At 40.0% G+C, this 24,963-nt stretch overlaps 1 protein-coding gene across 1 annotated transcript in view; it reads right to left on the minus strand.

Moving 5' to 3' along the window:
* The window catches only part of LOC131028829 (DNA-directed RNA polymerase I subunit 2), a 220,399-nt gene that overhangs the window by 146,164 nt on the left and 49,272 nt on the right, over window positions 1-24,963 (minus strand). The window contains exons 7-13 of the mRNA XM_057959181.2: window positions 23,001-23,078; window positions 22,855-22,900; window positions 20,729-20,909; window positions 20,525-20,577; window positions 20,286-20,359; window positions 17,170-17,287; window positions 16,754-16,841 (exon numbers count right to left, since the gene is read on the minus strand). Of these exons, the coding sequence (XP_057815164.2) occupies window positions 16,754-16,841; window positions 17,170-17,287; window positions 20,286-20,359; window positions 20,525-20,577; window positions 20,729-20,909; window positions 22,855-22,900; window positions 23,001-23,078 (638 nt within the window). The remainder of the gene's footprint in view (window positions 1-16,753; window positions 16,842-17,169; window positions 17,288-20,285; window positions 20,360-20,524; window positions 20,578-20,728; window positions 20,910-22,854; window positions 22,901-23,000; window positions 23,079-24,963) is intronic.

Here is a 24,963-nt window from a genome sequence, read left to right on the forward strand (position 1 = left end):
TTGGTTATGGCATAGAAGAATGTGTCATGTAAATTTTAATTGCAAGGTTAAGATAAGTTCCACTCAAACAGTGAGAGATCTATCGAAGTTTAGAAAGCCTTCTAATCCGATATGCAAGGAATGTCAATTAGGGAAGCAGACAAGAGTTCCTTATAAGAGCAAACAGTATAATTCTAATGGATTGTTGGATCTTGTACATACTGAACTATGTGGCCATTCTAGAGTGAGAAGCTTTCAGGGTGGCAGGAACTTCATGTTGCTGATTGATGATTATTCAAAAATGATGCGGGTTACCTTCTTAAGGGCGAAGTCTGAAGTGTTGGAGAAGTTCAAGATTTTCAAAGCCAGGGTTGAAACTAAGACTGGATTGAAGCTGAAGTATCTAAGATCTGACAGAGGTGGAGAATTCACTTCCAGTGAGTTTAATGCATATTGTGAAAAGCATGGAGTTAAGAGACAGTTATATGCTACTAAGACACCACAGCAAAATTGTGTTGTAAAAAGAAAGAATAGAACAGTTCAAGAAGCTACTAGAAACATGATGATTGAAGGAAATGTTCCGCATGTGTATTGGAGAGAAGCTATGAGTACTACAGTATACACTATTAACCGAGTAAATGTCAAAGGTGATACTGGTAAGACTCCTTATAAGTTATGGTTTGGTCATGCTCCTACTGTTAGATATTTCGGAATTTTTGGAAGTAGATGCTATATCAAAAGAGATGAAGATCTTGGAAAGTTTGATGCTCGATGTGATGAAGGACTTTTTCTTGGTTATTCTACTAGAAGTAAGGCCTACCGGTGTTATAATAAAATATTGAGCAAGATAGTTGAAAGTGCTAATGCGAAGGTAATGTAAGACAGATCACATCTTGCAGATATCATTTTGATGATCAGGATGCCAGTTCAGATAAAGGATGTTGTCGGGTAATTAAGCAATAAGACATTTAATGTAATTAGAGTTAATGACGGCAGTTAACCCGTTGGTTGTCGACAGTTGACACCGGGTAACTGACCGGTCACCTTTATATATTAGCGAGTCCTTGGTCATGGAGACGGAGTTAGTATGGTCATTGTCATTGTACTGACATTATTATGAATCAATGAAGATCTGAGTTCATTTATATTTTGTCATGATGTATTCTGTCATGTCTATTATTTCTGCAATGCATTGAATTACACTTTATTGGCAAAACATTTGGCATCGTTGCCTAGACAGACTCAGGAAAAGGAGCGGATGGCGTACGGATGCGATGGGCCTACCCGCGAGCGAGATTAACCCTGAGGCGGACGACGCACGAACAGAGCTCTACGACGGAGAAGATACTACAACAAGGGAATTTTCAATCCTGCTTCAGGTGGCCATCGAAACCTACGTCCGAAGAGAGGCCACGGAGGCGGAAGTTCCAACAAGTGTCGTGTGGACCGCACTGGAAGTTAGCCCTACGGTGAATCAATTGATGAACCACCTCCCCCGATTGCTTGCACAAGCTTCACTCGCACAGCGGGCTCGCCTGGAGGAAATTGCTTGCGAAGAACGACACCAATAGATCCTCCTACAGTATGAAGAAAACAACCATCGTTGGGAAGCGCAACAGGATGGCATGCGACGGGACACTTGAACCTTGAGCCGTACGGGGCGGAATAAAGAACACTCATTGTAATAATTATGTCATATTGTTGACATAGACTTGTATCCCACAGGATGAATGAATAAAAGTGTTCTACTTTTTATATGTCGTTGTTATATATAAAGCCGTACGGGAATTAATGCCCAATACATTAAATAAAGACAAAAATAAGCAAGAGTATATAGATGAACGTGCAGTAGCCCGACGTGCCTTGATCCTTGAACAGCAAGCGGAAAGGCGACGGAGGTATAAGCGAAGGGAGGAGGAACGCTCCGAAGGGGACAGTGAGGCCGACGGCCACCCACGGAGTCGGGAGGAGTTACTTGCGGAAACCCGCCGCAAGATAGAGTGTACTAAAACTCAGTTGAGGGACTTGAGGGACTTGTCACGCACACCAGAGGCTAGGGAAACTCCACGGAGTAGGGAGGAGGCAAGGGAGGGAGAAGACACCGGGGCTGCCAGGAGTGTCGGAGGGACACCGGGGCACGACGGTCAAGCACCTTTTACAGGATCTAACCCATCTGGAGTAGGACAACATCCACCAGTAGTAAAAAGACAAGGCATGGCACAAAAACAAAAACTTCCAAAGTTCCATGGGGACGGGAAAGAAGACCCTATCCGCCACTGTCGCACTTGTGAAACAATTTGGGGAGCGAATGGTATTACCGATCAGGATGAGTGGGTAACACAGTTTCCCACAACCCTAAGGGGCGTGGCCATCGACTGGTTCTCCGATACAGAGAAGGCTAAAATTAGCACATGGCCTGACTTGAAGAAGGAATTTCAAGCGGAGTTTTGTCTCCTACGAGACGATAATGAGATCATAGCCGAAATTATGGCACGAAACAGAGGAAGAACGAGACGGTTCGAACCTATAGCCGGCGGCTCAAAGAGCTGCTAGGAAAAATGGAGAACCAGCCCGCAGACGGACTGAAAAAACGGTGGTTCGTGGAAGGTCTAAAGACGTCTCTTAGACGGAAAATGAAGATCGTACCTCCCTCTTCATATATCGATGCCTATAATAGGGCAATGGATTTAGAAAGCGAGCAGAAGACGTCCAAGAAAAAGAAAAATAAATCCTCGTTAGACGACGATTCCTCTTCTGACAAAAGAAGTAGCAGTGATGATGAGTCTAATCGCAAGGTACAGGCTCTCCAGAAAGATATGGAGCGAATGATGAGAGAGATGAAGGCGACCAAAGGAAGCACAAGCAAAGCCGACGAAGGGGATTTATGGTGCACAGACTGCCGCAGCGACAGACACACCAAGGGGTCTTGTCCAAAGAAAGCATTTTGTGATATTTGTCAGATTGTCGGACACCTTACCAAGGAGTGTCCGTACAATATGAGGACCCGTAACCAACAGGTTCTCTTTACGGAACCATCTGCGCCAGCCGACACGTCCCAGCCTGCGATCAACAACGCGTCGTCTAGTGGCTATCGGAACAACACGCGAGGAGGAAGAGGCAATAATAATAATACTAATAATAGAAGCCAAATCCAATACGACGCTAAAGGGCGGCCGATAATACAATGTCGGGCTTGCAACCAATGGGGGCATTTTGCCAGGGACTGTACGGCGGAGGAAGTGCCACAAAAACTTTTCAAGTGGTGCGGTCCGGGGGACCATGAGGATGGCAACTATCCGAAATCTGGAGTGAATTTGTTGAATGTAGAAACGGAGGATGTGCTCGCCATAACAAGATCCAAGACCAAAGCGGCCACTTACCCAGATCCTCCTACAGAAAAACGAAAGGCACTGGAGGCACGAGCAGAACTGGAGAAGGAGATGTCGACGAACAAGGATGCACACAGGCTTGCAAGTACTTCTCGCTCTGAAGCAGAAACAAATATTATAAACCAACTGCTACAGGTCGAGATACCCGTCAAAATGAAGGATCTCCTAGAAAGTATGCCACAGTTGCGGACGGCACTTCTGCAATCCGTACTGATAACCCCAGTCGGCCGACCAACACATGGAAGGGACAACCTTGGCGAGACAGCGGCAGACCCATTAGCCCTGACGATCAACAATGGTAGACACCCAGCAGTGGTGGAAATGGGTATACTGGGCACCATCTTGACCGACACCATTGTCGACGGCTGGTCGGGAGTAAATGTCTTGCCAGAGGAAACATGGAAAAAATTGGGCAAACCTACTCTCTGGCCGTCCACCTTTAATTTATTGGAAGCAAACCAACACGGCATCAAGCCGCTTGGCACACTCATGGCGCAGCCAGTAACAATCGGAACACAGCCGTTCGTCTTGAACTTTGTGGTCATCCCATTGAAGAAGAAGGGATATGATGCCATCCTTGGCAGAGGCTGGCTGGTGGCGGCAAAAGCAAACCACAATTGGAAAAAGAACACCTTGTCCATGGAAAAGGCCGACAGAAGATATATCATTGACCTCAAAACCCAACTGGTCAGTGAACAGTTGGCATCAGAGTCAGAGTCCGACGGGGACTACGGTATGGACGAAGGGAAGGATGGCAAGGAACCAGATGACGAAGGCATCTTAGGAATTCAAGCCTGTTCTCAGGACGTGACGGATTCTTTGAGAGGGCTCTTCCATTGGCAAATGGAAGACTATGAATTATTGTACGGGTGCAATGTGCTGGAGATCGAAGAAGAACCTGACGAGAACGAGTTCCCGCCAGAGTACGGACAATACAAGGAAGGGGATGCCCCTGTGGATGACACACCAGTGCACCAGTTCGACAAAAGTAAGCCCATAAGGTACGAGGAATCCACACTTAAAATTACAAATCTTGGAGAAACTTCATAACAGAAAAATATTCTGGTCGGCGACGACTGGAATCCGGTCTTGAAGACGGCGGCGTTCAAAATTTTCATAGAGTACAAGGATGTGTTTGCCTGGACGTATAAAGACCTCAAAGGGGTACCACAAGAACTTTGTGTACACCGGATCCCTCTGGTTCCCAGAGCCGTGCCTGTACGGAAGCGGCCATACAGGATAAACAAAAATTATGCCGCTAGGGTAAATGACGAAATTGACCGCATGCTCGAAGCAGGAATCATCTTCAAGGTCCAGACTAGCGAATGGGTATCACCCATTGTGATATCCTTGAAAAAGGAGGCCGATCAGATAAGAATCTATGTAGACTTCAGGTGTTTGAATGTTGTCACAATTAAAGATCCATTTCCCATACCATTCACAGACACCATCCTCGAGGAAGTAGCGGGCCATGAAATTTATTCATTTATGGATGGATTCTCCGAATATAATCAAATTTCCATTGCAAAGGAGGACAAATTGAAGACCACCTTTGTCGTAGAAGATGGCGTCTATGCATACAACCGGATGCCATTCGGGTTGTGCAACGCGCCAGCTACCTTCCAACGGATAATCCTCCATATTTTCGACAAAATGTCCGTAGGAAACTTCAAAGCATTCTTGGACGACTGGTCCATTTACAGCACGGAAGAGGCACATCTCGCCACACTTGATGAATGCATGGAAAGATGCCGACGAGCCTGCCTCGCCCTAAATCCCAAGAAATGCAGATTTATGGTGCCTCAAGGCAAGTTACTAGGGCACATCGTCTGCAAGGCCGGACTAAAGATTGACCCTGACAAGGTACGGGTCATTGTGGAGATGGAGGCGCCCGACGATGTCACTGGCGTCAAGTCATTTCTTGGACACATTAGGTATTATAGGCGGTTTATTAAGAACTTTGCCCAAGTATCATACCCACTTGATATGCTGACACGAAGGGGGGAGTCGTACATCTGGGGGACGGCCCAAGAAGAGGCTTCCCAGGAGTTAAAGTCACGGTTGGTAGGTGCGCCAATCCTGACATATCCAAACTGGGACAAAGAGTTCCATGTACATGTCGACGCATCCAACTTTGCCATAGGGGCCACACTGGTGCAGGTTGGCAGCCACGGGCTAGACCACCCAGTGTATTTTGCAAGCCGACTCTTGTCAAAAGCAGAGAAGAATTACAGCACGACAGAGAGAGAAGCCCTCGGGATGGTATACTCCGTCCAGAAATTCCAACATTACCTATTGGCGACACCATTCACATTTTATGTGGATCACCAGGCGTTGATGTACCTGGTGAACAAGCCAATCATCCAGGGGCGGATTAGCCGATGGCTGTTGCTGTTACAAGAATTTACATTCAACATCATTGTCAGACCTGGCAAGAGCCATGTCATCGCCGACCAGCTATCATGGATCAAGTCTGGAGAGCCGGCCGAAGGTGTTAACGAGGATTTTCCGGACGCCCATCTCTTCCACATTGCCATCCTTCCTGCCTGGTACACGAGTGTGGGCGAATACCTGTCAACTTCAAAATTTCCTAAGGAAATGTCGTCAAGCGAAAGACGAAAACTTGTACTAAGAAGCAGAACGTTCCAACTTATAAATGGCCTTCTCTACAAGATGGGACCTGACCAGATCCTACGACAATGCGTCTTGGAAGAGGAAATCCCAAGAGTCCTGAGAGAAGCACATGAAGGGGTCGCAGGAGGACACATGGGACCGGACATGAGGGCAAGGAAAGTCTTACTAGCAGGCTTATGGTGGCCGACAGTGCATAATGACGCCAGAGAATGGGTGACAAGTTGTGATACATGTCAACGCGCTGGACGACCGTTAAAGAGGGATTTTATGCCACTCAACCCATCGAATGCTCAAGAGCTGTTCAAAAGATGGGGGTTAGACTTCATTGGTCCGTTGAAACGAAGCCGAGCCCGACGATGTAGATACATTGTCGTGCCGACCGAATACTTGACCAAATGGGTCGAAGCGAGGGCCTTGGCAGACAACTCCGCCGTTAGTACGGTGAGATTCATTTATGAACAAATTATCACCCCATACGAAATACCTTTACAGTTGACAAGCGATAGAGGAGGACACTTCGTAAACCACATTATCCGGCTGTTGACAACCGAATTCAAAATTTTCCACTCTCTATCAAGCCCGTACTATCCTCGGGCAAACGGCCAAGCTGAGGCGACCAACAAAATCATGGTGTTAGTAATTTATAAGTCCTGCGGGGTTGAGAAGGAAGACTGGGAGGAGCGTCTACCGTCGGTACTTTGGGCGTACCAAGCAACTTACAAGGTAACCACTGGGTAGACACCATTCCAATTAATGTACGGCCAAGAGGCTGTGGTGCCAGTGGAATTCATGGTGCCAAGTCTCAGAAATTGCCATTGACAACAGGTTAGGCGACATGGAAAGCCTCCAGGAGAGACTATACGCCCTGAATAAGTTGGATGAAAGACGGACGATGGCACAGTGGGCGACGGAGACAGCTCAGCAACGACGGAAAGCCTGGCACGACAAACATTTAAGAAGGATGCAGTTCACCCCGGGGCAATTGGTATTGAAGTTTAATGGTCGAAACGAAATTAAGCCAGGCAAGTTCAGGGTAAAATGGCTAGGCCCCTTTAAGATTCACGAAGTTGGCGCAAACGGAGCCATCAAGCTCTGGACGATGGATGGGATGGAGGTGCCTGATGCAATAAATGGCTCCAAGTTGAAAATCTATCACCAACGGAGGCAAGAGACGAGGTCCGCCCAGGCAAACAGGTAAGTGCAGTCGTATGGAAATGACCGTACGGTAGGTCCGTATGACCCCGTACGGTGCCATAGGAAAAAAAAAAAAAGGAAAATTAAAAAATTAAAAAATATAAAAAATGTTGTTGTACAGAAATAACAGTACAGTAGGATTCGTACAGTCGTACGGTATGGAACTTTAAAAAAATTATAAAAAATAAAATCAAAATCAAAAAAATCCGTACCATTGTACGGTAAAGGCCGTACTGAATTGATGTTTTAAAAAACGTATTGTCGTACGGAAAAGGTCGTACGGACGTCCGAAATTGAGTTAAAAAAAAAGAAAAGAAAAAAGAAAAAAGGGATGTACAGAAAAAAGTTAAAGTTATTTTTTTGTCATTAAGTGTTTTATATGGCATGAATACTCAGGGAATTGCCAAGTTAGAAAATTGTCGGGTTATAAAGACGTCCGTACGGACAAATCAGCTACTTGCCAGTTAGAAAATTGTCAGGTGATAGCCGTACAATCAAATCAGCCGTACCACATTAGCAAGGCAAATCCATACAAAACGAAAGACAGTTAAGACTCGAAACAATTACAAATCGAACCCCAAACAAGGAATTTTTATTTTATTTTGATTAATGGCGACTGAACCTAGGGGATTAAAAAAGCTAGACTGGAGGAAGAAATTGCAAGAAAGAGAAGAGCAAACCAAGAAGGAAGCCAAAAAGAAACCTGCTGTAGCAATGGGCGACCAAGACAAGGGCAAAGCAATTGCACAGGATGCAGGAAAGGGAAGAGTTACGCAGGTCACCGCCGATACAATTCTATTCGAGGGTTTGGCTGGAATGGTGTGCAGGCAATGGTGGGAAAATGCCACGAGCCCATCAGATATTGAGTTAAAAATTGAATTAGCAAGAGCTAGGGTCCAGGATGCTATTCAGATGCCCATTTTCAATATTAAGGAATTCGAACCCTGCCTACGACAAATGATTAAAACATATGATCCTGAACTTCGCACATCGTCATTCAATTTCCAGCACACTGACATCATTGTTTCATTTAACTCTGATGATTTTGAGAGAGTATTTGGCATTCCTGACAAGGGTAAAAAGATTGATAAAAAGGTAACAAACTTGTCCGAGGAAAGAAGAACCCAGCTATTAAAAGAAATGTGTAGGGGCAACTTGACTACAGAAGAATGGAGTCGCATCCTGGATCCGAAGGGAAGAGGTTTGAAGAAGACATTTTTAAAATCTGGCATCTGGCAATGTTTACTTGACGTAGTACAGAGCAGGCCGACTAGCGCCAGCAGAGCGTCGGATGCGGCAATACCTATAATCGCATTGATGGCAGGACTCAGAAAGGGCACGGTGTATGATTGGGCCAGTCTACTGTCAGACAGAGCCCATGACTGTATAATGCTGAAACATAAAGTATTTTATATGTCACATCGCGCTATCGGATTATTTTTAGATTCCGTGCGGGTACAAGTTCCACCACACCGTAGAGGATGGCAGCCGCGGGATAGCATCGACTCCCTTAAGCCAGCTATATTTTATTGGTCAGAGCTGGATATTTTGACTACCGCCGAGGGACAGACTAGCAGGAAGAGGAGGAGACCGGTCCACGTAGTGGTGTCGGCCAGTGACACGGATTCAGGACGACATAGCACTGGTGAGGAGGAAAGTGAGGGGTCGGATGATTCAGAGGAAGATAGCACCTTCAGGCTTTCACAGACCGAGCAGCCAATACCACCGCAAGAGACACCAACCACTCAGACAGTATCATTGGCAAGTGTACCGAGGGGGCATCGTGGAATGCCTGGAGGGGGAGCTGGCAGGACCGGCCAGGTGGTATTTACTCCAGCATTCCTGACCGTCGGAGGAGAGGGAGGACCATTGGCATCATCTGGAGTCACAGTGGGTACCATCTCTACCATCCCCATACATGGGTTTGGTTAGATGCATCCTCGGCCTCCACCAGTCCAGCCATCGCCAGTCACAGCCAAGATGATGACACCAACAAGTGCACCAGTACGCATGCCCGTTATCCTGACGGAACCTAGGACAGAGGAGGCCCAGAGGACGGTCGAGGAGAGGTCGGCGAGGGACGATGTCGATTCATGGCTAGACAGATATGCGACTCTACCTTCATCCCCACGCAGGCAGGCACCAACCACACCTTCCTACCCTTGTATTCCTTCACCTCCAAGGGTTATCGACTTGGACAATGGCACTAGAAAGCAGGGCGATAGAAAGACACCACTGGTGGAGGAGGGGGCGGTATCACCACAGCAGCAGCATCAGGTTGGACAGATTGGAGAGGGGAGACCTACTGCCATGGTGCAGTTCTTAGCCAGGATGGAGGAGGAGGTTCAGTTACTGGTTGCCTCGACATTAGAGGAGTCTATCGGACAGCTCACTTTGCGGAGACTCCTTGCGTTTGCTACGTCTGGAGTAGCAGTGGCATTTCAGCAGTGTTTTGAGCAGCATGGATGGCCAACGCTTGATCTTCCAGAGATGCGAGCAAAGTGGCAGAGCCAGGAGGTGGCCGGAGGGAGTCAGACATAGTCTGTGGTCAGACGGATTGAGCAAGCTGTATGAGATAGGTATCTCGAGCTTCAAGAGACTCAGCTCAGGCCGGATAGGGCTCAGAAGGAGTTGGCCACTCGCATCCCTGCATTGGAGACAGAGTTAGAGCAGCAGCGCACCCATGCTAGGAGTACAGATGAGATCCATGCCACCGTGAGAGGAGAATTGAGTGTCGTGAGGGCAGAGTTGGCAGTGCAGTCAAATGAGAGAGCCTCAGCAGAATCGAGAGTTGCTACCCTGGCAACCGAGTTGGAGGTGAAGCATCAGGAATTGATGGAGGCAGTGTTTCAAGTGAGGAGTTCCCGAGAGCGGCAGTTGCAGGCTGAGCAGGACCTCCGATACCGGACCGACCAGGTGGTACAGCTTCGGGAGCAGTTGGCAGTAGCAACCCCAGCCCCTCCACCATCAGGGACGCCTCCCTTACCCCCTCAGTAGTCTGTGTGTAGTTGTTATTTTGTGGGGTTCGTAGTTGTTATCTGTTGTAGGCATATCATTCCCATTTTGTTGTCTATCGTTCGGAAACGACATTTCTTTTTGGGGGGGATGATGTTGTCGAGTAATTAAGCAATAAAACATTTAATGTAATTAGAGTTAATGACGGCAGTTAACCCGTCGATTGTCGACAGTTGACACCGGGTAACTGACCGGTCACCTTTATATATTAGCGAGTCCTTGGTCATGGAGACGGAGTTAGTATGGTCATTGTCATTGTATTGACATTATTATGAATCAATGAAGATCTGAGTTCCTTTATATTCTGTCATGATGTATTCTGTCATGTCTATTATTTCTGCAATGCATTGAATTACACTTTATTGGCAAAACAAAGGAAAACAAGTGCAGACCCAAAGTCAAGTTCACATTGATCCGGAAAAGTCAGAGAATGAAGAGAAAGGTGCAAATGCTTGTGCAGAAGGAGTTCAAGAGCCTGAAATTCAAGAAAATCCTAAAACTCCCAGGTATGTGAGGTTGAGTCATTCAGAAAATCAGATTATTGGTGATAAGAATAAAGGTGTGATGACTAGGAGAAGACTTGCTGAAGAAATTTGTTTGATTTCTAAGATTGAACCTAAAAATGTTGATGAAGCATGTAAAGATGAAAATTGGATTAAAGCTATGGAAGCAGAATTGAATCAGATTGAGAAAAATGATACATGAATCCTTGTTCCTAGACCTAATGATAAAAATGTAATTGAAACTAAATGGGTATTCCGGAATAAGTTGAATGAACAGGGTCAAGTTGTTCGAAATAAAGCTAGACTTGTTTGTAAGGGTTATTCACGGGTGGAAGGAATTGATTATGAGGAGACTTTTGCTCAAGTAGCTAGAATTGAAGCAGTTAGATTATTTCTTGCTTCTACTGCTCACAAAGATTTCAAGGTTTATAGATGGATGTCAAATCAGCCTTTCTTAACAGTGAGTTGGAAGAAGTCTACATTGAGCAATCGGATGTATTTCAACTGACAGATGAAAAGGACATGGTTTGCCGATTGAAGAAAGCATTGTATGAATTGAAGCAAGCCCCTAGAGCCTGGTATGCCAGATTGGATAAGTATTTGATGAAGCTTGGACTCAATAAGGGTACTGCTGATAGTAATTTTTATTTCAAGATTGATCAAAATAACATTTTATTGTTGAAGTTTTTGTTGATGACATTATCTTTGGAGGAAATGATTGCCTATGTAAGAAATATGCTAAAGAGATGCAGAATGAATTTGAGATGTCTATGATTGGTGAAATGGAATTCTTTTTAGGATTGCAAATTACTTAGTTGGATAAAGGTATTTTCATATCTCAGTCCAAGTATGTAAAGGAATTGTTGAAGGACTCTAAACCAGTTGGTACACCTATGGTGACCGAATGTAAGTTGACAAAGGATGATGATTCTCCAAAAGCTAATCAGACTAGATATAGATCTACGATTGGTGGATTGTTGTATTTGACTCAAACTAGACCTGATATAATGAATGTTGTATGTCATGTTGCTAGATTTCAAGCTAATCCTAAGGAAACTCATGTTACTGTTGTAAAAAGAATATTTGGATATTTGAAAGTGACAATTGATTTTGGTTTGTGGTATCCTAAGAATGATGACATTACCTTGAGTGCTTTACAGATGCTGATTGGGCAGGTGATGTTGATGAGTAGAAGAGTACTACTAGTGGTGCATTGTTTTTGGGTGAGAAGTTGGTCTCTTGGGCAAGTAAGAAGCATAATGCTATTTCTTTATCTACTACAGAGGTTGAATACATTGCTACTGCTAGCAATTGTACTCGGGTAATTTGGATGAAGCAGATGTTAAAGGATATAGGAATTATTTATGATGAGCCTATTGCTATATACTGTGGTAATTCAAGTGCTATCAATATTTCAAAGAATCTGGTCTTGCATTCCAAAACAAAGCATATATCAATCAAGTTTCGTTTCTTGAGAGAGAAGGTGAATGAGAAGGAAGTCAGATTGGAGTATGTATCTACAAAGGAACAGATTGCAAACATCTTTATGAAGCCTTTGCCTAAAGATACTTTTGAGTATCTCAAAGAGAAGTTAGGGGTGATTGCCCCTCCTGATGAGAACTAAGATGCATGGATTTGCATCAGTCCGGTGAACTTCACAGATATATTTTGTGATCCGGATTGATGTGTGAGGCTGCTACTCAGGGGGAGTAGTCAGTGTTGGTGTTCATATTTGTGAAGCTAATTCAAAGCGGGAGAGAATTTTGATTCCTAAGGCTTTGTCATTGATGTCAAAGGGGGAGAGAAGAGCATGTGAAAAACCCCAAAGCATTTTGAGATTTGTGATTTAAGTTGTTTGTCAAAGGGGGAATTGATCCTTGTGATTTTGAGGGAGATTGTTATGAGTTGATTTCTTTCTTTGCATTGATTGTTTTTCACATTCATATGTTGCCATCAATGTCAAAAGGGGAGATTGTTAGAGATTGTTGGATATTGCTGAGAAGTTTGTTGGAATGATGTGTTGTCATCGATGTCAACATATTCTTCTGTGTATTCCAGTGTTGCAATCAAATTGAATGAGTTGGTTTAGCCTATATGTTGTAAATAAGCTGATGCGCTTTTAGTGATCCGCACAATTCATCAGGAGTTTTAGTGATCCGCACAATGATTTGATCGAGTTAAGAGGTCCAATATTGTGGTTGATATTCAGTTGTTCGTGTTATTCGGTATTTTGGTTTATGCTCCGCATAGCTCCAAAATTATAATGTCTTTAGTTGCGTATGTGTGGGATGTATTCTGGATGTTGATGTGTATCCTTAATTTGATTGGTTCGTGATTTGGAAATCCACAAGCAAATCTTTCAGGTTGATAGTCAATTATGTTGGTGTTCTTGAGCTTCGAAAGAGTTGTTGTGCAATTCACGTTGCTTGTGAATGTTTCTAGATCGTGTTCTATGCGTATTGGTGGTCCACATTGATTATTGTGCGCATTATTGAAGATTTTGTTTGTCTGATGATGTTCTTCGTATTATGCGACATTTATGATGTGGTAGCGTGTTGTGGATGATCAAGGCATAGTTCTTGGAGGTGTTTCATATTTGTGGTGCTTGTTTACGTCCAAACTATGTCTTAGCTAACATTGTTTTGGTCTGCATGCATTGGTATAGCATGTGAGATTATATTTTTGTAATATGTACCGTGTGTTGAACCGACCTATATTTCATGGGTTGATGACTTCTATAAATGAATGTAATAATCATCAAGAGGTATCATGCTATGTGCGAATATTGTATCAATCATTTAGTAGCAAGGAAGTTGTGCAAAGTTATGCGAAAAAGTGTGTTGTAGAGAAGATTTGACAGTGAGCTTAATTGGAACTGTACCCAGGCATATGGAGATGCTATTTTCACAATTCATGTAATACGGATTGTTGTTCAAATGCTTTTGTAAGTCAGTGAGACTTCCTGTAAGGCAGTGAGCTTTCCCTAAGGGTTGTAGCCCTTCTGGGTTTCTTGTTTGAGCAATGAGCTCTAGGCAGTGTGCTTGAATGCATGTGCATTCCCCATTGTAATATTTCACTTACTCTTAATAGGGTACTATCTCATTGTGGGTAGGTTCCCACCGTGATTTTTCCCTTAATCCGGTTTTCCACCTCAAAAATCTTGGTGTCATGTGTGTTATTGATGTGGTGTTGTTTCATGCTTTAAACTATTAATTATCAGATCTGATTTGTGGTTTAAGTTGCAGTAAGTTTTTGAGCAAACTGATTCATTGATGTCAACATATTCTTGTGTGTATTCCAGTGTTGCAGTCAAATTGAATGAGTTGGTTTAGCACCCAAGCATGTGGAGATGTTATTTTCACAGTTCAAGTAATCCGGATTGTTGTTTGAATGCTTTTGTAAGTTAGTGAGACTTCTTGTAAGGCAGTGAGCCTTCCCTAAGGAATGTAGCCCTTCTGGGTTTCTTGTTTCAGCAGTGAACTCTAGGCAACGTGTCTGAATGCATGTGCATTTCCCATTGTAATATTTCACTTACTCCTAACAAGATATTGTCTTATAGTGGGTAGGTTCTTACCATGGTTTTTCCCTTCACCGAGTTTTCCACATCAAAAATCTTGGTGTCATTTGTGTTATTGATGGGGTGTTGTTTCATTCTTTAAACTGTTAATTATCAGATCTGATTTGTGGTTTAAGTTGCAGTAAGTTTTTGAGCACACCGATTCACCGTCCCCCCTCTTAGTTTGTTGCATTGTTGCCAACAATTGGTATCAGAGCTAGATCCTGCGGAAGAAGCTTGACCGCTCAAGGAGATTCGGGATGGCGACCTTTGCTTTCAAGAAGGATAGTCTGAGATTTGATGGAACGAACTACACTCTCTGGAAAAGCCAGATGCAATGTCATTTGAGATGCATTGGAGAAGAGTACTAGAAGATTACTAAGAATGTATATAATGTTCCTCAAATGGGTCCTACTACTCCGGATGAGATAAAGGAAGCAGAATTCAATATTAGAGCTAAGGAAGCATTGTTGAGTGCCTTATCAGATTCTGAAATGACTAATGTGATGGACTTAGAGACTGCTCATGAAATCTGGATAAAATTGGAGATCTTGCATGAAGGTGATAGTCATGTGAAGATTGCTAAGTTGCCTCAATCTACTTGACTCTGAGTTGCTTCATCATGCTTGTTGCAATGATCTAAATCGTGATGGTTCAAACCTTTCTATTTGAAGCAGCTACTATTTCTCCTATATGGAATGGAAGTAGATCAATCATTAAGAGTCCCGCCTCCATCATCATAACATACTCCCTTCCCTACTTCTCATGTGCACCAAAAATACACCATTATGTGCAATAGAACTACTATTGACTAAACTAAACACACCAAAATAGAACCAACTATTCTCTTGCACTCATCTAGTGTCAACTTATCTCATACAAAAGTAGAGCTTTTCTCATTTTGTAATTCTCTACACTTACCCAGACCTAATTTGTTTTCATTCTTGATTCCCTTTAAAAATTCTATGGAGACACCAAATTCCACCTTTACCACCTTGGCAAGAACTAAAATTGCAGTGTAAAGACCTTTTGCTATAAAATTGTTTTGACTAAAACACAGCTAAAACCACAATAAAAACTATTTCTTATGATCGAATATTAAAAACAAAACACTTTCTATTTACCTCAGCACAAAAGCAATAGATGTAGTCTAGCAAGTTCAAAAAAATCTACATGTGTTTGTCAATGAAATAGACTTAGATTATAAGAAACAGGACCACGTAAAAATCTGATATTTCAATAATTTTCCATCTTTTAAAAAGGAGCATTGCTATGTGCTATAATCCATGTCACGAGTTTCCAGGAAAAATTGAACTGTTCAAAAATGCAAACCTATTTAATATTCGCACTCACAAACAAACAAAAGGAAAGTGATATGTGAATGTAGAGCAATGGGAAAAAGACTAAGATCACTTCCACAGGCTTTTAAAGAATCAATCCTTGTAAAAAATTGCCACTCACAAAGAACAGATCTTAATATATTAACAAGGAGTCAAAAAAACCAAACTTTATATCTCGACTATATGGAATCTATTACATGATAGAGCTACTTTTACACTTAAGAAGTACAGATAATGCCTTAAAGACTAACTACCAATCCCCTTGAAAAACTCAGTTGCCTAGAAGGAATAAAAACTAGTGTACATAGCACTCTTTTACAACACTAGATTTATATGTATTCAACACTATGTCAGAAGGTTTGAGTTCGTGTTTGACAATAAATTCAAAAAAAAAAATTGAAATCAAATTCACTTATATAAATTTAAAATATTAAAATATAAATACATTAAAAAATTTAATTTAAATATTAAAAATATTAAATATATTCAAGTTAATATATTAATAATTAATAATATAAATTAAATATTTTAAATTATTAAATTTAATATATTAATAATTAATAATATAAATTAAATATTTTAAAATATTAAATTCTAACACTATAAAATAAAACAATGTTGAACTCGATAATTTCCAGTATGTTAAATTTTCAAAAACACAAAAAAAAACAAATATAAAGAAAAAAAAACAAAACATATAAAACATGAATGAAACATAAAATGAAATCTTTCCACAGTCAGCAAACAGTGATACTATTTGTATATTTCCCAATTCGTACCCTAATAGCTCTGACCTATGGGCAAAAATGGGCAAAATTTGTTAATCATAGAATGGAGTTGGCAAATGTCAATAGGGCATCCTGCAAGATAGAGTTGTGAATAAACAGTGAAGTCCAGAAGCTCGTGACATGATTTACTGTGAAAAAAGTAGATAAAAACGTTTTTTAAAATACATTTTGATAGAAAAATCTAACCTAGTTTTCCGAAAAAATTATAGGTTGAATAAAAATGAATTTTTTGGATTTTTTTTTAATTCATCGGATTTTGAATTCCATGGACAATATTCACCAAAACCTGTCAAATATATTCAACATATAACAAGCAAAGCAGAAATGAATTGTGTGGTATAAGAGAAGATCCTACTATCTTGAAGAACAAATTCAGAACTCGTATCCTGCATCTCCCGCAAAAGTTGTGCCCTAACCTTAAATAACCATTCTTGGAGCTTCTCCTGCAACGCAAAATGGCCACATAAAATTCAACAGTAGAAAACAAAGCAAAGAATACTAGAGATACATAATTCAAGAAATGTCTATTAATTGTCAAGGAAAAAAAAGATGCTACAATGTAGACTAGTAAAACAACTTTAACTAATAATAGATGTTCAAGAATATGAAGCCATTGCACATTTAAGCAAATTTAATTAATCTTAACATAAGCGAAGACCACTAATAAGCTGTGATTTCATTAAATAGACCAAATTAGTCAGAATTTAATAAAATGTAGGGCCTAGAATACTTTTTATGGATTGTTCCATTTACATCTATGATGAAATATACCTTTACATAAATAGTCAGCAAGTGACCAGGTAGCAAAACTTCATGATTCTGTAATGTGTCTGGATTGTCTGGTGCAGCAGTTTCATCAACAAGTGCAAAAAGCTTTTGTAACATGAAGCTGAAAACAATAAACCATTTAAAATTAAAACCAGTCCATGGAAAGTAAAATGCTTTATACACGAAAATTAAGGCACCTTGAATAAAAATAGACTGTGTGGGATTTCTATTTCTAACTGTAGAAGGATACTTAAAGCATAGAACAAATTATGCTTCATACCTAAACACTAAAAAGTTAAAAACAAAATTCACAAATTCAATGCCCTTGCTAGGAAACACATGGAATATGTTATCTGTCATGGGGACAAAGGTCTAGATCAGAAACATGTCCCTCCAACTTCAAAGGCATGGCCCCACATTCATTGGACGATATAATTTGTGTGCAGGATAGTTCAACAAATTGCCCAGGAATAAACAAATCTTGACAGGGGATGCATAGTTTGAATCTTTCTAAAAGTGGATAGCTAGCCATTTTGCATTCGAACATGAGACATCGTGTCTCCATGGCCTTATAACAAAAATTGCATAAAGCCACATTTATTTTTTCCTTTCTATAATTCTATGTGTGGTTGCAACAACAATCAAGTGACCAAAATTGCCAGCCGTGCCTCATCTGCAGTCTTACAAATTAGTATGGCTTAGCTCCTGCAACACCCAAGATATATGTGTAGCTCTGCAATGTCCCTTTTTATGTTCTATTCAACCATTTTAGTAATAGTTTGTGGTGTGGTGCCAATGGAGATCTATAATGTACTCCATGGGCATCCACAAATGGACAGTAGAAAGTGCATGCAATGCAAATCTTTGCAACATAATTAATTTAAGATGATGTTTACCTTTTAGGACACTCCTTTTTAAGTGCTATCCAAACAGATTGCACTTTATATCTCCATTACGAAATTTTCTCATTCTTACACATTAGCATAACTTATTTCATATTTATATTCCATGAACATTAGTAGAAACATGTTTATTGGAGTTCATGTAGAGTGCATGTTAAAACACATCAATGCAAGACATTTGAAGACCCTGTGCATGTTCCACTTGATTTCTCTTTCTAAGGATGTGGAGATCCTAGTACAAATAGAAAGAATAAATGTTGGAAAATAATAATATATTAAGACAAGCACAATACACTCAATTATGAGAAAGGTTACACCAATATTGGCATAATGTGATGGTTAAGTTGTGGTGTTGCTCTTGCCATCAAGGTTCAAACCCCACATGGGTTTTGTTGTTGAATGCTTCTATTGGGGATGAGGTCCCCCATCGGTGATCTCACCGGTTCATAGATCCGGGTCAAAAGCATTTACCCCTTACAAAAAATTATGACCAAGGTTACTCAGTAGTAGTCAGAGCAATAGAGACACTTCGAAAGAATTAAACTCGGCTATGTTCCGCGGAGTTACAGAGACAGGGACGGCAGGGGACGCCGAGACGTGTTTCCAGTATAGGGGTACTTTTGGGTCATTTTCGGGGGAATGGTAGAGGACGGCTTTTTAAAAAATAGGGGGGCTTTTACAAATATAGAGAAATTTCAAATATGCATATCAGAAAAATGGTAAAGCATTCATCATAGACATTAATACATATTGCATTAGACCTGAATTGAGATTTCACAAGAAAATTGACAAACATTTTACCAAAATTCAAATGCTTTCATCAATCATTGCCAACAAACATATGTCATAAACATATCCATAATAGACATAAAATGATAAATATTAAATATTAGATTAGGATTTGTTATAATTTTAATGTTTATTTGGGGTCTTGGTGGGGCCAGCCGATCCTCTATTGCAAATTAAAAATGTGTTTTTTTAATATTTTGGACACTAAAAATTTGTGGGCCGTAGGGGGCGGCCAGCTGTCCCCAGGACGGTCGGGGGACGCCTAGGCATCCCCTGGTTGTCCCGGGGACAGCTGGCCATCCCCTATGGCCCACAAACTATCCCGGAAACGTCTCCAAAAATTTTGCAGAAAAGGGACGCTTAGGAAATGGTGAATTCCCGCCCCCGCATCCCCGTTTCTTCCCCGGTACGGGTATGAGGGAAAAAAGTCCGGGGACACGTCCCCGTGGAACATAGAAACTCAGCTTTCTACGATAGTTTCTTACTATTTCCACATATCACTATCTTTCATCCTGATTCATACATTTGCTCTGGTTTTATTCCACAAAATAACAATAAAATTATTAATAAAAATTTAAAAAAGTGATACTGCCCATGTTAATGTACTCACTATCAATCAGACCAAAAACCAAGAATGAACAAGATATGGATGAAAACACAATTTTACAGTTTCTTGAGAGATAGTTAATTTAGAATACTCTACAGATACGTCAAACAGAAATAACCCACAGGATTAGGCTATAAAAGAAACAGTTTAAAAATTATGATATGCAAACACTTCCATGAATCATCTTTATATATTAAAAAAAGGTTTAGTTTATATTGTTACTTAGCAAAGTCTACAAAAACAGAATCTAGTTGTTAACAAGACCAGGTTGCTGTATAAAGCATAAAAGGACAGAATCTGAACATGGAATATTACCAAAGATTCTAATGTAAATACAACAGAGGCAAAATATAAAAATGCTTAACAAATCCTTCCAAGAATAACAATGCCAACAATGCCTAAGCATTATTAAACCATCATATGTATGACCCAATATACACAAAAAATTTAAATAGGACATTAATAAAATATAGAACAGTTTTCAGCTTATTTTGTCCAACTCTCCTTGAACCATTTTTCAAAGCCCTCCCCACATACTGTCCTCAAAAATATTCTACACCCTCCCAAAAACTATTAGAGTATTTGTCCTCTAGTAATATTAACTATTTGTGTGAGAAAAACAGACAACAAGACATTGATAACTAACAACACATTGACCTTCTTATTCTACAAGACATTTAATTTCTCTTATTCTACCTTCCTCAACTTCCTTCACATACATTCTGTCAAAAATAAATGCTTAAATATGTATAAACTATAAACCTTTATGATTATTAAAAACCAAGAAGAAAAGAGCAACATATAGAGATGTAGTAACCCACATCAGAAGATTGAATTTGTCACTGCAACTATCCAAATGGACCAGAATATAATCCTCGATTACTCTTTCTCCAACCTGAGATAGAAAGACAAGTGAATGCATACTTGTAATTAGTTCCCAAAACACTTGACAGTGAGATCATAAAGTAGTCAGAAACCAAAATAAAATTCAACAGTCATAAACAGGTATCACTCAATCAGGGGCAAAGCAAACAGAATCACCCAGTGGCGGTCAACTTACAGCGTAATGGCTTTCAGTTTCCATTCCTTCCATCATTGGTTGAAAGCGTTCTCCTGTTGTGAAGTATTATAGCTAGTGACATTATTAAAAAGTTTCCCTTAAAAATTACTTTAATTAACATTCTCGACAAACTTACTCATAGTCACAACCTCACACCCCTGTAGAAACTAAATTCAATGTAAAATGAACGAGATTCAAGCATACCAATAAACTTCAAGCACTGAAGACGGGTGAAGAGGGCATATCGCTTAACTTCATCTAGTATAATCTCTACTCGTTGACACACAAGCTGTGTGCCCACGGCCCCCTTCTGACCTTGATAGAGTTCATTATATGTTGATGTCAATTGCAAATATATTTCACGATCACTAGTGTCAATAAGGGCCTGAGAAATACCAGATCACATTTGTCAAATGCAGATAAATACAATATATAACAAGGAAGCATTTCTGAATTTAAATACCAGACAAAACACAATTACAACTACAAATAATTAAAAACATTTATCTTAGACTCATGTTAACCGTCTATCTGTATAATAAAAAGTAAAACAGAAGACACAGCCCATGGATATAAATGAATTCCCATCTATTTAAGTGACTTGAATCCAGCGCATATGTGTGACAGCTCACGCATATCTATTTTAATATTTCACACATACAATTCTTGTCCAAACTTAAATTATTTGCATTATGTTACACCTATGCAGTCTAGAAAAACAACCACCACACCATTAATAGTCTATGGATGTTTTAACCCTACAGTAAGATACCACTACCATAACATTATCGGAAATAATGCTGATCATAATGATTAATATAAAACACTGTTTTTAAGAGAGGAACCTCCTGTCCTGAAACACCAGTCATGATTGTTCCACTGCTGTAAGCTTATGCGGTAATTGAAGAGGTTAGGAAGACTGCTGTTGTCATTCTAGAATAGTTATTTAACATTGTTAGAGAGATTTATATTACAATTATCTGTAATCAGTAATCTCAAAGTTAATGAAAGAAATTCATATTTCAAAAATTCATTGTCTCATTTAATTTGATTGTCTCACTTTCAATGTAATCAGGATAGTTTTACATGTTTTAAAAAATAAAAAATAAAAAATAAAAAACTGTTATTTCTCTCTTTTTTTTTAATTTTTTAAATCAGTTTTGCATATTCTGAACTCCAATATTTTAATGAAAATATCTTATCTCTTGGTATGCCAAGAAATTCCCAAGAAAGATATTTGCTCCTATGTCTAAAACATCAACAAAAACCTCTTGAGTCCTATGCTTTCCCAGACCGCAGATAGATTGCATGCAACATATAGGAGGTCTGAGCAGTCTAAATATGCATAGCAGAAACTAGGAGAATGTTGTAGAATTATTGCATTGGTATCCACAGTGGTCCACAAAGCTCTCTTGAGATCCACTCTCTGAAATTTGTATGCCTCATATCAATATTAATGTGAAGAACGGAGATACATTTCCATGCCAAATTTTCCCTTAATGGGTTTATCCAAATTTTCATCACACTGTAGTCCTTTACATTGCTGATTCATTTCCATTCATTTATTTTCACAAGCAACTCTACATAATGCAGTTTTTTAGCACAATCCTTTAAGTACACCACTAACAAGTTAGAAACTGTAACATACAATGGCATATTCAATTTGATTATAGATCGTATTGGTATCGTAGCTATTCCTCCATTGTCTGGAAGGATTAAATTTTTAGATTTATGCCATTGGCCTAGTTAGGAAGCAGATAGAGCATAAAGGATACCTACCTTTCCAAATAAGATATCTAAAAGAACGTTGAACAAGTATAAGTAGTTCAGGAATCAAGAGTAGTTTGACTACATACATCAAGTAATGGATGACTTGCAAAAAGAGAAATTCATCAAACTAGAATCAAATGTGACAAGCATTTCTCAATCAATGAAAATAGTTGATAAATTCTTAAGGTAAATGGCAGCTTTAACTAGCAAGTTTTGAATTCCTTTGGAACCAATGAAAGAAACCTGCGGTGGCAAAGGAAAAGCATACCAAAGGTAAACAAAACAAGCAACCATGTACATAAACAAAACAGATACAGGTGACAGAAAAAATTATAATGTTTCCTTGAAGGCAAACAAGGTTTTCATTAACATAAAAATTTGTGAATTTCCAAAACTACAGTTTACAACCATACAGATGGAACTTGTTTCTCCAGCTCCCTTCAAAGTGCAGACTCGAGAATAACAGTGACATGAATTACATGTATATTTCTTGTATTTGCAGTTCTGTTTTATCACAGATAACTTCCATTACATGTACCACATATAGAAAACAGAAGTACCTTTAATACTATGCCCACAGGAATAAGAAATTCGCGCCTTCTCATCCTGAAAAGGCATAAATAAAATATCAGAAAATATGCACCCAAATTCAAACAGACAAAAAAGATTTATGGAAAATATGAACGCTCCCTGCTACAGCACTTACGAAAATCCAAGATTTGCACTACCATTGTGGAGATAATAAAGTCGATTTGTCACAGAAGATTGATCTGCCCTTGTACACCTGGGGAAAGAAATATGCTGTAAAAATACTTACAACTGAAATTTTTCCAACTCAATGGCAAATTCACCATAAAGTCAAAAATGATGACACTATATAGAAAGCAGCATGTTATTGTGATGCTTATATTGTTAACCGGAACATGTTGAATATTCCTTGTTTCAGTATCGTATATCACTTAAGATTTCATAAAATAGACAGAAAATAAATAAAATAAAATATATTTCCCATCTCAGATTCATGTCCAAGAGGTTTTTTGCAGTTTTCATTCAAGTTAATCTCATATCTGAATGTCAATCTCAGATCAACAATCAATTTTAGTATTACAGCTTCAAATACCTCTAATAAAAAGATTCCTTAATACTTCATCTCTCTGTCTGATCTGTAAATATTTCTATAAATAAGCTTTGATAGACGGGTCAGACATCTGCAATTTTGTAATCTAGATATCAATTAGTATGAAGATTCATTTATTTTGCTTCTACAACCTTAATATCCTCGGCCAACTCTCTATCAAAGGCCAACTCTAATCTCCTCAGCCAACTCTCTATCAAAGACCAACTCTAATCTCCTCAGCCAACTCTCTATCAAAGGCGAACTCTAATCTCCTCGGCCAGCTCTATATCAAAGGCCCTCAAGATCCTAGATTCTTCTGCATTGCACTCCACTTTTTGGGATGGCTGCTCAAAGGCTGTTAACAATGTGCCCACCACCACACTTAAACTCGTTGATGCTTTGTCACCTCTCCACTATCTATGGCCATAGATTGTTGATAAATCATCTTGCATTATGATGGCAGCTTTGAATCAGGAAGCATTATTAACTATCTATACTTGAGTTACTGTGTAAGTTTCAAAATCTTTGGCCATGCGTATCTTTCAAAGGTGCTTTGTACTTTACCCCAAAACAGAGGGATTTGTATAGCAATCTATGATACAACTAAAGATCAACAGGCCCTTTTGGAGGGGATAATTGGCATCGGAGATCGTTATTGAAAAGTATTAAGCCATGCTATATGGATTTCCATCCTTCGACTGCCTCCTTTACCCTGGTGCCAATTTGAGTGTGGCTTCCCAATCTACCACTCCATTTCTAGCATTTCTAGCATCTAGCCAGCCTGAATCTATAGGTGATGCCTTGATCAAGTTTATTCGTTCTTCTCCTAAAACATTATCTAGGTATTTGATGAACTTTGTTCAAATCTTCATTGAAATGGATTTTTCAAATGGTCCACTTGAGGAGATAAAGCTAAAATTCAGTAAGAGAGTTGGTCTCAACCTTTGTATTATGAAACGATAGTGTTTCAATTGCCATCCACGCTTCACCCATTGTCATATGGCTGGAGACTAAATGATGCTGACCTAGATCACTTTCATGTCTGGGCTAAAGACTCTTCTCCCTTTATGCTGGTTTCTCAAATCACTTGATCAATTAGCTAGAACATTGGGGCGGTCTCCTTGCTTCCTGATTGCTCCTCTACAAACAAGCACTTTCACAACATGTCCTATGAAGAAGCCCACCGCTTAGCCTTCTCCTTCATACTTTGATGTGGTGAAATCTTCATCAACTTTGGGTGATTTTGGACAAAAAATTGTTGCCTCCCTCTCCTAAAGCTGGTAGTTCACGTCTTGGTCCCCCTACTTTTGTGAGTTAGACTCCCTTTGACCCCTCAAGGGCTCCAAAGGCTAAGACGGATTCATTAGCATTTTAATAACTTCATATGGGCTTTGTTAATCTTATTCTACAATAGATTTGGATATCATCTTCTTAGGCTTCAGACTCTTCAGAAAATGAGATTGATGGTGTAGCTAATCAGAAGGCTTCCAGGAAAAGGTCCACATATTGCTTTTTGTGAAATATTACCCTTCAATCTCACCAAAAAAAAAAA

The sequence above is a fragment of the Cryptomeria japonica genome, chromosome 5, assembly GCF_030272615.1.
Source record: "Cryptomeria japonica chromosome 5, Sugi_1.0, whole genome shotgun sequence".
In the NCBI taxonomy this organism is placed as follows: Eukaryota; Viridiplantae; Streptophyta; class Pinopsida; order Cupressales; family Cupressaceae; genus Cryptomeria; species Cryptomeria japonica.